This window comes from Malurus melanocephalus, unplaced genomic scaffold, assembly GCF_030028575.1.
Source record: "Malurus melanocephalus ecotype Western Australia unplaced genomic scaffold, MMel_1.1 scaffold_165, whole genome shotgun sequence".
Lineage (NCBI taxonomy): Eukaryota > Metazoa > Chordata > Aves > Passeriformes > Maluridae > Malurus > Malurus melanocephalus.
The window spans coordinates 367506-381213 of record NW_026623397.1 but is presented as its reverse complement, the minus strand read 5'-3'; the positions used below and the strand labels follow the sequence as shown (position 1 = coordinate 381213).

The window sequence follows — 13708 nt, the reverse complement described above, 5'->3', positions numbered from 1 at the left end:
GGAAGATTTTGAACAGCCAGCAACAAGAACTAATAGAGCAGGCTAACATAGTAGGAAAAAAAATTCACCTTTACTGACAAAAAGCAAAATTCCAGTTGGCTGGTACTGGCCTTTCATACAAATGAATGTTCCTTATCAAGAAAAATGAAGACTGTACTAAGGGAACAAAGTCCCTCCCACTGTAATAAAGATCAGGTTCATGACCACCTGAGGAATCTGAATGCACAGATGCATCCATCCATGAGATGCATCCCAGAATCCTGAGGGAATTGGCTGATGCAGTTTCCAAGCCACTCTCTGTGATACTCAAAAAGTCCTGGCTGTCAGGTGAAGTTCCAGGTGGCTGGAAAAAGGGTAATACTGCACCCATCTTTTAAAGTGGTAGAAAGGAGGACACTGGGGGGACCTGTTATCCTCTCCCTTGTGCCTGGGAAGATCATGGAACAGATCCTCATAGAAATATGCTAAGGCATGTGGAGAACAGGGAGGTGATTTAAGACGGCCAGCATGGACTGACTTAGTGGCCTCCTTGTGATGGTCTGACTACATCAGTGGACAAGGAAAGGGATACAGGGACATCAGCTGATATGTAGGGATGTCCTTTATCTGGATTTTTGTAAARCCTTTGGCAAGGTCCCCCACAACAYCTTCGCTCTAAATTTGAGACAGATGTATTCAACAGGTGAACTGTGAGGTGAGAAAGGAATTGGCTGGACAGCTGCATGCAGAGGGTAGAGATCAGTGGCTCAGTTCCCAATGTGTTTGGAAACAAAACAAAACAATAGTTTGTGGGGCATAAGCTTAAATGTATACTCAGAGTCTTTTTTCACATTAGGACTTAAAACCTGAGCATTGACGGACTGTAACATCCTTTCCCAGAACAGCGCCAATAGTCTTTAAAAATGTAAACATGTGAGAAAAATGCAGGCATAACCATGCATTCAGATAGCATTCAAACAGATAATGCTAATCAGGGCTGTCAGCTGGGCTGCACAGCCTCCATACRCTGCATATCTGGTGCGTCCCTCTCACTATCTTCTGCAGAGTTACCTCTCTCAGTGCCCAGATTCCTGAACACACTGCATCCACCGTTAAAAATAACCCAACAGTAAAGGCGGGGGGGAATTAAAGGGCAYTTTAAACTTCTGAATAGAATACTATCTGATCTCTTCTGTCTGCTCAATTTGTCTTGAAAGAGACTTTTGGAAGAGCAGACTGTATAAACACCCGTTGGAAGTGTGTCTTTTTTGATGGTGATTAGTTTGCTAAGGAAGTGATTTGAGGAATCAAGTGAGGAATCAATGTGATGTCTGACTTATGACTGATTAACAGGTAACTGGTTAGGTTGCTCCTCCTTTGTGAAGTTGTTTCAAGAGGAGGAATGTGGGTTTCTTTTACTTTTYCCAATCCCATTCTATCTGTAGATATTCATCACTGAAGACAGCATTTCAGAATAAATGAGGCTGTATCATCCAGTTTTCAGACACTATTTATTTATTTATTGAGTGTATGATCTAGGGCATACTTTGTCTATCAACCAGGCTGCTGTGATCTCTCTAATTCTTACGGATGAACATGTTTTGTGTCTTTCACAGCAGCACTTGTCCTCATGAACCAGCGCTGTGGTGCTTTTTGAATGATTGGCAAAGGTATCACATTCCCTAGACATTCTTTCCTCATACTTCATGATGATACTAGTGCTTTTGATGACTTCCAGGAAGCCCGGACAACAATGGTTAATCTAAACTGTGGGTAGAGCAATRACAAGGCAACTGTGGACCTTACTGATCAAGGAGTCAGGTGGAAATTAACTGGAAGGAAAAAGCTGATGGTCAGTGTTCTGGGGAATACCACAATTTCATTGTATCTGCAGTTTCTGCTGGTGTGCTAAGTTGTTTGACTTGCAACACCTGCCAACAGGGAAAACCTGCTGGATTTATATGTAAGAAGCATGCATGTATGCAAGAGCCTGTAACAAAGATTTCGCTTAAATTTAAAACTTAATTTGCATAAAAGCATAYGAGTTGTATATTAACAGATTTGGATTAATTAAAAATAACGGCAAATAAGATTAACTAAGCATCCAATGAAAAATTTTCTGAGTATTGTTCTTTACTGAAACTTGGTGAATGAATGAAAATTTACATATATCTCCCCATCTTGCTACTGAATTGGCTAAGCTGTAGACTTCCCAGGATTTACAAACTGAAGCAAACCCTTGTGTCTCTTGCCACTTGCTTTTGCTTTGAATTGTAAGGCTGAGGTTTATTTGTCCAACATGTTATAGYTGTGTTTTCAAACTGTTCTTTCTGTCTGATGCCTAGGTACTTAGTTGTTTCATAGCTTTTAATAGGAATGTTTTTAAGGTAATGATGCATCTGTGTGCAGATTTTTTTAATTGGTAGAGAATATTTCAGAAGTTTTTGTCATACAGTTATTGCCATATGAAAATATATAAACAGTGTAGGACTTTATTCTCAGGTCAGTACTGAGTCACATTTACCTTCATCACTGACTGTTTTTATAATGATCTACTCACTCAAGTGTGGATTCTCCAGGAAATGGAACATAACAAAATATTGGTTTTAATTTAAAAAAAAAAAAATCAAAAAGAGAGACAACACAACTCTCACTTTCCTCTCCTAGGAAACTGTTATTTAACATGTCCCTTTCTGTAGCTGGGCAGAAATGGAAGTGGTATTCAAAAAAAMCCCCAAACCTAATTCAAACAAAAACCATCCCACAAAGTAATCTAACAGCAAACAAGGTGATTTCCATGCCGGTGGAGAACTGGTGCAACCTGTAATTGCAATGTAAGTGTTAAAGGCTTTCAGAAGACAGAGAACGTTCAGATAGAAACTGTTTGTTTGAGTCTTAGCTTCGACAGGGAAGTAATCAGGCAAAAGATCAAGGTGTCTCTTTTTAACTGGCTGCAGCAATCCCTGCTTGTAAACATTCATCAGGGATTTAGCAGTGTGATCTTGTACTGTACTCTGGTAGGCACAAAGTGAAAATACAGCACGTCATGTACATATCTGACACTGCAGGTGTGATATTGCTCGTAACTTGGTACAGGACAACAGAAACAGAGCCCGAGGATGGCACAAACGTTTTTGATCTAATCAAAATGGTAGGGTTTTCCAAAATAATTTATTATTCTTGCTCCAACTGAATTACTAGAATTGGGAGCTTTATCATCAGCTTCGTTGGTGTATTATCATCATACTTTAGTGACTTGTGACATCTCATATTTAGAATCAAAGTCCTCTAAAAGACATAGAATTAAAACAGTACTTGCAAACTGTAAATTAAAACATCCTGGTTGTTATTCATTTCACTGCAGTTCTGTAAATACTCAAAGCAGCCTAAATTCTTATTCTAAAAAACAAGTCAGCATAGTAGTTCYACCTTAATATTTAAAATCTACATCTTCTTTATTCTATGTATCTTCCTACTCTCCTCRCTATCAAAGCCTAGATACCCAGCTCCATAAATATATTTAAACACTCATCTGCCTACTCTTCCCATTTTTAACTCTTTCATGTATACTCTGAATTTTTTCTTTTCTTACACTTACATAATTCTGGTTTTTTGTATAATAAACATGATTAAGATCAAAACATGGCTACTTAAGAAGGGGAAAAATGGGAATTTCCATTACCATGTTAAAATATGTATCTTGAAAATGTTGCAAATTATCATACAGTTTTGGAAACTTAATATATATTAAAGATAATTATTCCCTACATTCTCATCACTAGTTAATCATCTATTGGACATTTATTTAACTGTGTTCTTGCTTTCACTTATGCCAGAGGTGTTTTACCATTCAGTACCTTGAACTAGCTGGCAATCATCGAAAAAAATGATTTTTCCTATTTAGAATAAATGTTACCATCTATCAGTAACACATTTAAAATGCAGATTTTTATTAATTCCTTGATTCTGGGGAAAAGGTCCTTAGATATTACCTAAATACTAATTTTAAATACTTTAAAATTCCTKTATTTGTGATGATTCTTTGAAAGATTTAGCCAACATCAGAATTCCAACCTAGAACCTCATGAAAATATTTCTGTCTTGAGAAACAATTCAATATATTAAGCTATGGAATRTATTTAAGATTTTTTTTYCCCCAGYAAAAAAATTGTTGAAACAAACTTYGGTTGTTTGGCACAGTTTCTCATTGAACACTGAATATCGAATTCATATCTTACCAATTTTCTTCCCTGCTTAGCCATTTAAGTAGATAATACCTCTCTAACTTTTGTTTTGGAAGGAAATTGCATAAGTAATACAGAAATTCCATTTTCTAAGGGTTAGATATAGTGGGGTTTCTATTCTCTGTTTTGTTAATCAATGGCAATGGATAAATAACAACATAATGCCACGATATTTTWAAAAGATTTTGGAATGTTTTTGAAGATCTACATCATTGACATATGAACATACAGCCTTTTGTTTGGCTGAACTATGTTTTGCAACTGGCTCCAGGATAAGGCTCTGTATAACCCAGACAATGTTATGTTGGCCTGTAAAACAAAGTGGAACACTTATATAAAGAAACACATTTGTTAACTTCAATATCAAGACTTTATCAGGCTAGTCCTCCAACAGTGAGCTTTCAAGGGTAGCAATGACATTAGCCATTTTTCTTGCAGGCTTCTTGCAAGAAAGAACAGTTTCTCAAAATAGAGAAACCAGGCTCTGTTTTACCAGACACAAGAAAATTTTCCTTTGAAATGCTGTTTTTATTAGGCTGGTTTGTTCTTCATGTTCTGGTGGAGGGGAGGAGGAAGGTCTGGTTAAGACGTTGTTGGTTTAGAAACAAGTTTTGCAAAGTTTTAATACTTCTGTTTCTGTATCCCTAAGGAGCCAGGTCCCTCAGGAGGGTAAATCAGCACAGCAGCCCACCAGCCTTTCTTATTTACATTCGTCAAGGATCTTGCAGGGTTCCCCTACAATTCGTGCAGCCTGAMATTTGAATGGAACTGCAATTAGCAGGGTTGTTTTAGTTTAACTTTATTTAGCACCTTATCTCCCTGTAACATTCTTGTCCGAGTACCAGTATCAACCACGAACGCAACATAGCCCTTACTAGTGCTGTTCTATTTTGAGTTGGAAGAAAATATCCATCAGTCCGTTTCAAAGAGCACCTTCCCTGTCGCTTTGAGAATAGAAATCGTTAACTATTTGGTGCAAAAAACCATGACAAATCCATTCACACCACAGTTAACTTTCCGGAGTGGTGGAGTAAGTTATCCAAGCCCTCAAAATGACCCGTTCAAAACTAAAATGCTGCTGGTGAGGGACCCAGCTTGGAGAGGATGCAATTCCGCAGAACTTGTGTTCGTTGTGTTCTACAGTTTTCCAGGTTACCCAGTTATTCGCTCCTTTTGGTTACACTAACACAAAGGACTGCACGACCTGTTGCTCATAATTCTTATTACTCATCTTAAAAGGAGCCTCCTGGAGGATTCCAACTGTGGCAGAGCCCTGCTGCTCCCAGCTGCTGAAATTCTGAAAAAAAAAAAGAGAAAAGAACGGAGCAGCAGGTCCTGAAAGCTTTGGAGGTCCTAAATCTGAACTTAAGGGGTTGTACTTGAGATTCTCAAGCCACCCAAAGCCACAGTCCTACGAAACACCGGAGTACTTTGTGGCTGAGAAGACAGGAAAGCCTGTGGGGTTTCTGTGTGGCTGGAAGGCGTCTCCTGGCTCCCTTTCCTGCAGCTCCTCACGCAGGTGAGAGGCCATCTCCACGGTGCCCTAGCGGTGCTGAGGGCACAGGTGAAGGTCAGCGATGAGGACAGTGACACTTTAGATGGCGCGGGCCGGAGGAGCGAAGGCCGCGGGCAGCGCCTCCCGCCGGGCGGCACCGGGACTGCGGCGGGGCCCGCCCCCGCTGCCCCGCACCTTTCCCGGCCGGAGCCGCCCCGCGGGGGCCGGGCCAGCGGTGTCGGCGGCGGGACGGGGAGCCCGGCGCTGCCCGCAGCTCCCAGGGCACCGCCGCGCCGCCCCAGCCATGTCGTCCAGCTCCCCGCCGGGCGAGCCCAAGAGCCGCAGCCTGGGCCGGCTGTCGCTGCCCAGGAGAGGCAGCATGACGCCCGCCAAGAAAGCGTCGGCGCTGGAGCTGGCCGAGAGCGCCCCGAACGCCCACTACGCCCCGCTGGCGGCCGCGCAGGGCGGGCAGGCGCGGGCGGCGAGCGGCCCCGTGCCCGAGCGAGAGCGCGCCCCGCGCCTCAGGAGCGAGGTGGTGGTGGTGAGCGCCGAGTGCCCGCGGCCCCCCGTCAGCCTGGACCCGCGCGTCTCCATCTACAGCCTGCGCAAGCCCCTGCTGAGCCGCAGCAGCGTCCAGGGCAGGGTCTACAACTTCTTGGAGCGGCCCACGGGCTGGAAGTGCTTCGTGTACCACTTCACCGTGTGAGTAGCGCCCCGCTGCCGCCGCGCACCTGCTCTCGCTCCCGTTAGCGCCGCCGGAGCGGTGCCCGTCGGGGCCGGGGGCTCCGGGGCCGCTCCCTCCCGCACCCCGAGCGTCCCGCACTGCGCTCGTCCTCCCGCTGGAGGTCCCTCAGGCGCGGAGCTGCTGCGGGCATGAACATGGTGCACACGCGGGCTCGTGGGCTGTGGGTGGCTTGGGTTTTTTTACCCCCGCAGGTGTGAAGTAAAACAGAACTCATCCTCCGGGGGAAAGTTTCTCTTTTTTTGTTAACAGAAATACTGTGTCTCAGGTGCACCATTTCCTCGGGTGTACCTGTTAGAAAAGGAGCTGGTTGTAGGCAATTTGCTTTGAAAGGCTGCCCAGGGAGTTGAAATGAATTGTTCATACTGAACGTGGAAATSAAGTAGGTAGCCGTGTCACCCATTTTTTGTTAATTTTTGGTGCATGACTCCTGATTTCGTGCAGTGATGTCAGTGCTCATTGYGTAGCATCAGTTTCTAATTGAACAGGTGCTATCAATTATCAGTGCTGCAGCCTTGTCGGAGGAGGATGAGAAWCAGGTGATGCTGCTTTTCCTTGGCTCTTCTATTGCCCCTCGCTCTAACTCGTGCTATCCATTGCGCCAGAAAAGAGCGCAATGAGTTTGGAGGGTGTTATTTAACCGCAGGCAAGTTTAAAATTGCTTTGTCTATAATGCTCTGTATGGGGCGCAGTGTCAAACCCAGGCCAGGAAGTTGTAGGTTTGTGGTGCACAAGCATCCCAACAAGTGCCTCTGTGAGAAATCAGTGCTTTTGCATCGAGGTGTTGCAGAAGGCTTGTGTGACCCTTGGGCAATTGGTGTGTGTTAAATGTAGGTAAGAAGGTCAGGTAGGAATGTAGTGTGTGTTTATTCGTGCAAAAACATGTATGTATAGATGTATATATCCATTACATGTACACATATTTATTGCAACAGCTGGAAGTAAATACATTTTGTGGTCAAAATCCTAAGAYAAAAGATACCAAAGTCAGTTTTTATCATTTTGTTATTGTATTGTGACTTTAAGTTCTATTTGTAAATAACTGCTCTCTGAAGTTAATACAGGATTTTGTGCTTCTCTTCCACACTTGAGGATTCTAGAGTGTTTAGGTCGTCRGGTTAAATGGTACCATTTTTATTTTAGTGGAGGGAGAACAGCTGTCATCTGAATGTTTGTAATTGGGAGATGACTGTGTGCAGCTTCTGAGATAATTGTGGGCTCCATTCTCTTTAGTTATGATAATGCCATTAGATGAGATAATGAGCAATAGCTGTAATTATGAAGTTCCTAATAGTTGTGGTTGAACAATGTAAAACACTTTCAGGAATCGGAGCTCCTTTTTTTYCCCTAAAACGTAATTTTAAGTAGTCATCTCTTACGGTTTCTGATCTTCCAGGTATCTCAAATTATGTATAGAAGGGACAGTAAACTGTTCAGTATCCTAACTAATATTCTATAAACCTTAATAGTAAGTCTAGGAAAGCAAAAACAAAAGGTCATATTCCTTTGTCTCCTTAAGGTTCCAGCCTGAAATTTAACTTTTTTTTTTTTTTTACAAGTATTAACAATGTGGATTATCCTATCTGTGTGAGAATTAAGATTTTGTAATAGGTGTAAGTCATTGCCTGTCTCCCCCCAACACACACCCATGGTGTAAGCATTAGCCGCAGCATTTCCCCTCTTTCCAGAACTCTTCTGGTGCATGACGAATGACAGTGACAGTAAATATTCTCAAGCCTCTTACTAAGCATTGTTCAAATTCCTCAGGGCACTGAAGAGGCTGAAGAGGGTACTGTCACCCTTGTATGTTTCTTGCAAGGCAATTTGCAAGTACCAKTGAGGCAGCCTCACACTGATTCCCACCAGCAGAGGGAATTGAGGCTTTGCTGTTCTCAGCCATCCCAATTTCTCCTTTTTGTGAAATAGAAGCTTATTGTGTCCAGTAAGTCATGGTTTGGGTTACTGGTCCTTGGTCCATCCTTCTCCAGTTCTCTTTCTGAGCTTCCAAAGTAACTTTCTGCTGTACCAAAGAATTCTCTGTTTGGAGTACAGTCCCTGCCACCCCGGTGCTGAGTATTGGCTGATAAATAGCTGCTACAGAGCAGAAGTTTGTTACTAAAATTAACTGKTGAGGTAGATTAGTGTGGTCCAGAAGAGCTGTTGTGTCAGCGTCACCTCTGAAGGAGGCAAGGGACCTGCTTTTGTGCAGACAGTTGATTCCAGGGGATGAGGTGCACAGCTGGAAAGAATTCGGAGTCATAAGACACACACAGAGTCGTGCATGTGCTTCTTTCACACTGGAGGGAGTCCTTGATTGTTCTCTTGTCAGCGTGCAAACAGTCATTCATAGMATGCTAAGCTGGGTTTTGTCTTGGGGTGTGCGAGGACCCTGGTCTTTATCTCTCCATCCCGAATGAGCTGCCTGGAGGGCTCGGTCACTGTCATAAACGTTTAGAGGGGAAGGAAAGGAAAGGAAACGGGAGGGGTGTTAAATCAGGGCATAAAGACCTAAGCTGAATAGGGAGCCCTGGCCAAGCTCTAGCCCAGTGATGGGAGCAACAAGCACTGGAGGCTTAATTTTCTCTTTTCTGCATGGTGTGGTGTCTGTGGCTGTGTTCTTTATTATATGCTGGAATTATTGCAGTTCGAAACAACTGGAATAGTCCCTGTGACTTGCTCTGGACCTGTATCTRTGGCTGGCGTTTAAAACACTGTTTATCAAGGGATAAGAGCTACATCTACTGATTGCCTGTCACACCCTTTTCCTGCTCAGGAATCTTAGTCAGTGGTATGTAGAATACTAATAGCTAAGAACTGATACTCAGGATTGATTTTCCTTGGTTTTGTATTACATTGTTTAGAAAAGGGAAGTTGAACACCAAGCTTTAATCCACAGATTCCAGCCTGGTATGTTTGTTTCGTSGTGTTTTGATTGCTGTATGTTCTGGTGAACAGCAAAGTACCTCGTGTGCCCTTGGCTTAAAGGATGAAATTTGGTTATCTTGTACAGGTGAGGCCAATGACTCATTTTCTTCTGAATTATTTCTTTTAAAAGGTGTTTGAAATACCTTTTTTCACTATGAAAAATGTATGTTCTCTCGTTGATTTTTTTTTAATCTTCCAGGATAATTTGACTCATGTCAGGATAATTTTAATCATGTCTCTRATTGAATCAATTGAATTTTAGTCAGGTCTTTTCTAAGATTTTTTTTTTCTTACTTGCTTAGACCGAAGAGGAGAAACATTTCAGGTGACCAGAATGGGAAATCAATTATTGTGCCTCATTTATACTAGATTTTTGAAGCCTGGGAAAATAGTYTCTGTGGGGAGAAGGAATGGGTAATTACTGTTAATTTACCACTCAAAAAACCTGCCTAAAAGTACTAGCGGAGATGATAGAAACTCTTAGTTCGGCTCCTTGACTTGGTTTAATTTTGTAATAAATTTCATTTAAATAGATGAAGCATGTAGTATATATACGCTTAATTTTGCCATTGCAAATCAATTGTGCCCGATGGCTGAAGATTTACACTCGTGGCTTCTGCAAATACAGCTGATGGTTGTTGGAAAACTCGGACTTTCCAAGCAAGAGCTCGCCCTGTGTCGTGGCTGTATGGATGGCAGTGTCCTGCCAGAGCCAGCAAATCCGCCTTGGCTGTCAGAGTGAGGGAATGACTGAGTGCCACTGTTCTCAATGACCTTCCAGCCTAGGGCATCTTATCACACTTATCAGAACAATGCACCTTGAGAGAGCAGCTTTGAGAGGTGAAACGTTCTCTGGCCTTAACAAATCAAATTTCCAGCCTCTTCGAGGAGAGGTAGAAAGAAAATACTTAAATTCTGCCCTCATAGTGGCCTGCTGAAATCCTTGGCTACTTGGTGTTGGAAATGACTGTAAAGAATAAGTGAAGTTGTCAGATATTAAAAAGGATTTAGATTTAAGTGCTTAAGGGAAGAGATTCTTCTCACTCTCTTATTTTTAAAATAAACTTCCTAAAATGTGGCTAAAGAAACTGAAGTTGTGAACTGATTTCTCCTGTTCTTGATATRACTAATAATGACTTCTGGCAGTGTTGACTCCCTGTCTTCTTTGAAATATTGKCTGTAACCAGAGGGAACAATTTGGAAACTGATGGACCATTGGTTTGTTCTAATGTGGCAGCTCTCCTTTGTTGCCATGCAAGATAATCAGCTTCTATCTTATCTTTGAATGCCTGTACCTGGTCCAATTTACTTTGCCTTTGTATAAGTTTGGTTTAATCAGCAATGATTGTTGCTGAGCTTGTTAGAATCCCAAGCTGTTTACGTAAGCTTGGACTGGCCAGTGGCTGGGATTTGGAAAACTGGTCTCTGGAAACAGGCAAAGTCTCAGAAGCATGGTTTCATCTGTGTGCACACAAAGATAGGAAGTGAGGGTAGATAGAATATTCCAGTTGCCTGAATCAGGACTCAAGTCATCAATTATTAAAGGCAATGCAGTGTTTGCACCGTGTTCTTTATATATGTTGCCTTGTGAGAAAAAAACAAAAAATCATAACTCCAATTTAAAATGCCGTTTTTGCCATGATTCCAGACATAGTGCAAGCGTACTTCCAAACTTGTTGTGTAAACTGTTGAGGAAAAAAATCCATAAAATAATCAGTGTATGCATGTGCTCCCACGTCTTTTCTTTCAGACTGAAAAAGGTTGCAAACGAAAGTACTGAGTTTCTGGTGTGAACRTTTGCATGTTTAGAGATTTTTATGGCTTGAAATCAGACTTTCATATTATCACTTCCGTTTTTAAAAAAGGAGACATAAATCCTCCAAAGTAAGCATGGCTTTTCTAAGACCCAGGTTTTGCTTTTTCTTTTGTCTCATCAAGACTGAGGTAGTTGAGCCTAGTTTGAGCAGAGGGAATATCWTTGCAACCTAACACTGTGTTTCTGTCAGTGTGGTTGGTAACGGTTTTGTCTGAGAGGAAAAGGGATTGGAAAGATAACTTTGAGTATTCCCAGAGAGGAGGGAAGACCATTTGCCTGCTCTTGTGCATTTATGACAGTGTGCTCATGTTTAGGAGCTGCTGCTGCAGGGTCAGCCCTGTTTGCTGATCAGCCAGATACTGAAGCTTGGGCTCTTGGCAGATTTTGGATGCAGGTGAGATCAAGAAATGACTTAAGGGTTTTTCCACTTCCTCCTTTACCCGCTGTATGCTGCACTGCTGCTCCTTAGCTGCAATATTGTGAGCAGGTGCTTCTTTGGGACCTGTGTGATTAAGATGGCATTTAGGTTGGCCAGTACAGAGCTCAGACTCTTGCCCTGTTTCCCCATCTGTAATTTGTCAGAAGTTTCGTTTTTGCTGTGGGCTCTCTGGCTGTCTTGTGACCGAGACCAAGCCAAGTTTTGTGCCATGAAGACTTTGAGTAACAGAGTAGTCACAGATCAGAAGGGGTCCCCATTTCTCTCTCCCAGTGGGACAGTAGAATTTCTCAGGTTAAGAAATGGAGATGCAAATAACTGCATWATTGGYTAATAATAATAATAATAAAAATTGTCCAAGTTTACTTAATAATTGACTTTCATCACAAAGGAAAGCTGCATGAGAAACCAGATCCTTTCAATGCCAGCGCTGGGGGTTAATGTGTGGAAGCTGCTTTGATTAAACCACCATTTTTGCATTGATCCACCATTTTGCAGTGATCTCTGCATGRCAATTATTGTGCAAATGTATTTTGACTGTTGAAGGGGAAGCAAGGTGAAAAGCTAGGTATCTTGTAATTAAAATGCTTTTTGAAGGCAGCTCTAGCAGTAATTGGGAAAATCCTGTTTCTGTTCTGAAATGCATAGTGGGGTATGATTGGCTACTTGAAAAAAAAATATTGAGTCAAGGAAGTTCTGTAGGGAGAAAAAAAAGACTTTATACTGATGTTTGGGTTTTCTGATAACCAATGGAAACTGAAGACTGTAGTCTGGCAAACACTAGKGCTCAGTGAAGACAGGTTGTGTGCAGTGGAGAAATGAAGAACTGTGAAATACTCACATAGAAGTTAGGCATTTTTTTYAATATAGGTAGGCTTTCCTGGGGTAGTCCTTCTCTCTTTTCCTATCATCCTTCCAGTATGACATTTCAAGTCCTGCTCTCATGTTGCTTTCCTCCAGGAAAAGAATTATCCTACCTTTAAAAGTTGCACATGAATGATCTTAAGGAAACCAGTAAGTGCAGTGTTCACATTTCCTTCTGTCTTTCAAATGGCTGCTTGGGCACTTCTGGCACACTTCCTTGCAAAAAAACATGGAAGGCTCTCTAGATAGGCCTCTTTCAAAACTTTCATTGCAGCTTAATCAAGGCTGGAGTTGAGATTCAATTGCAGTGAGCTAATTAGGCTGAGCTCCAAGTGCCTGAGCGCTGGATGTATTACAAACAGAGGTGCCAACATATGCTGCAGGGAACTGTGCACAGGCTCAGCGCTTAGCTGACTTTAAACTTGGCAGTACCTCATTAATTTTCTGTGTTAATAGATTGTTTAATGTGCATTAGTGGCCGAACACAAAAGCTGTGAACACTTGCTCATTGAGTTCCAGATGGAAAATAGTGTCTTGTTGGGGGCAAGGTGTTTTCTGCCTGCCAACAAGAGGTCCAGCGTGTTTCAAATGTTTTGGAAAGTTGCCAGACACAAATAAACTTGGTGGGGAGGCTGAGTTGCAGAAGAATGCGTAGACTGATGGGTTTTTAGGTGAGGTACTAAGGTTCCTCACACAGTCATGCTTCATCTGGCATAATGGCCTGTGAGAACCATTATAATACCAGTCATGGTACTGGGAGAGCTCAGGCATTTGCATGCCTCTGCCCCAGTAGTAGTTGATGTATTTTTACCTCTTACTAGGAAGATATATATGTGAGAGTATGTTTATCTCTCTGTGTATCTCAGTAATCACATTTAATATTGATTTTACTGTATGTTTTTGATAGTGATTTTTTTGTAGTGGAAAATCCTAAAGCTGCTCTGAATCAAGAGTTTTACCAGGTTTCCATATTGTGCACACCTGGAGGACTAAAGAGGTGCTTGGTGTGAGCTTTTTCCCTGGTCTGACATGAACAATTTTTGAGGATATATGGATTTTCTTCTTCTTTTCTCTGTTTCCTGGTATAGAATAGTAAAATTATATTTATTTTCTATGTTCAAGTAGCTATAAGAAACTGTACACAATGCAAAGCAGGGCCTGAGTAGGTGTCTAAGTATAGTATAAGTAGTTTAAAATTAAAAAAAAA

At 42.0% G+C, this 13708-nt stretch overlaps 1 protein-coding gene across 2 annotated transcripts in view; it reads left to right on the top strand.

Annotated features, from left to right (window-relative positions):
- The first annotated feature begins 5988 nt into the window (after nucleotides 1–5988).
- Nucleotides 5989–13708, top strand: part of KCNQ1 (potassium voltage-gated channel subfamily Q member 1) — a 323629-nt gene continuing 315909 nt past the window's right edge. The window contains exon 1 of one of the 2 annotated variants that reach the window (XM_057372145.1): nucleotides 5989–6420. In XM_057372145.1, coding sequence (XP_057228128.1) covers nucleotides 6023–6420 — 398 coding nt within the window. In that variant the 5' untranslated portion in view covers nucleotides 5989–6022. The remainder of the gene's footprint in view (nucleotides 6421–13708) is intronic. The other variant, XM_057372144.1, reaches the window with a different exon arrangement.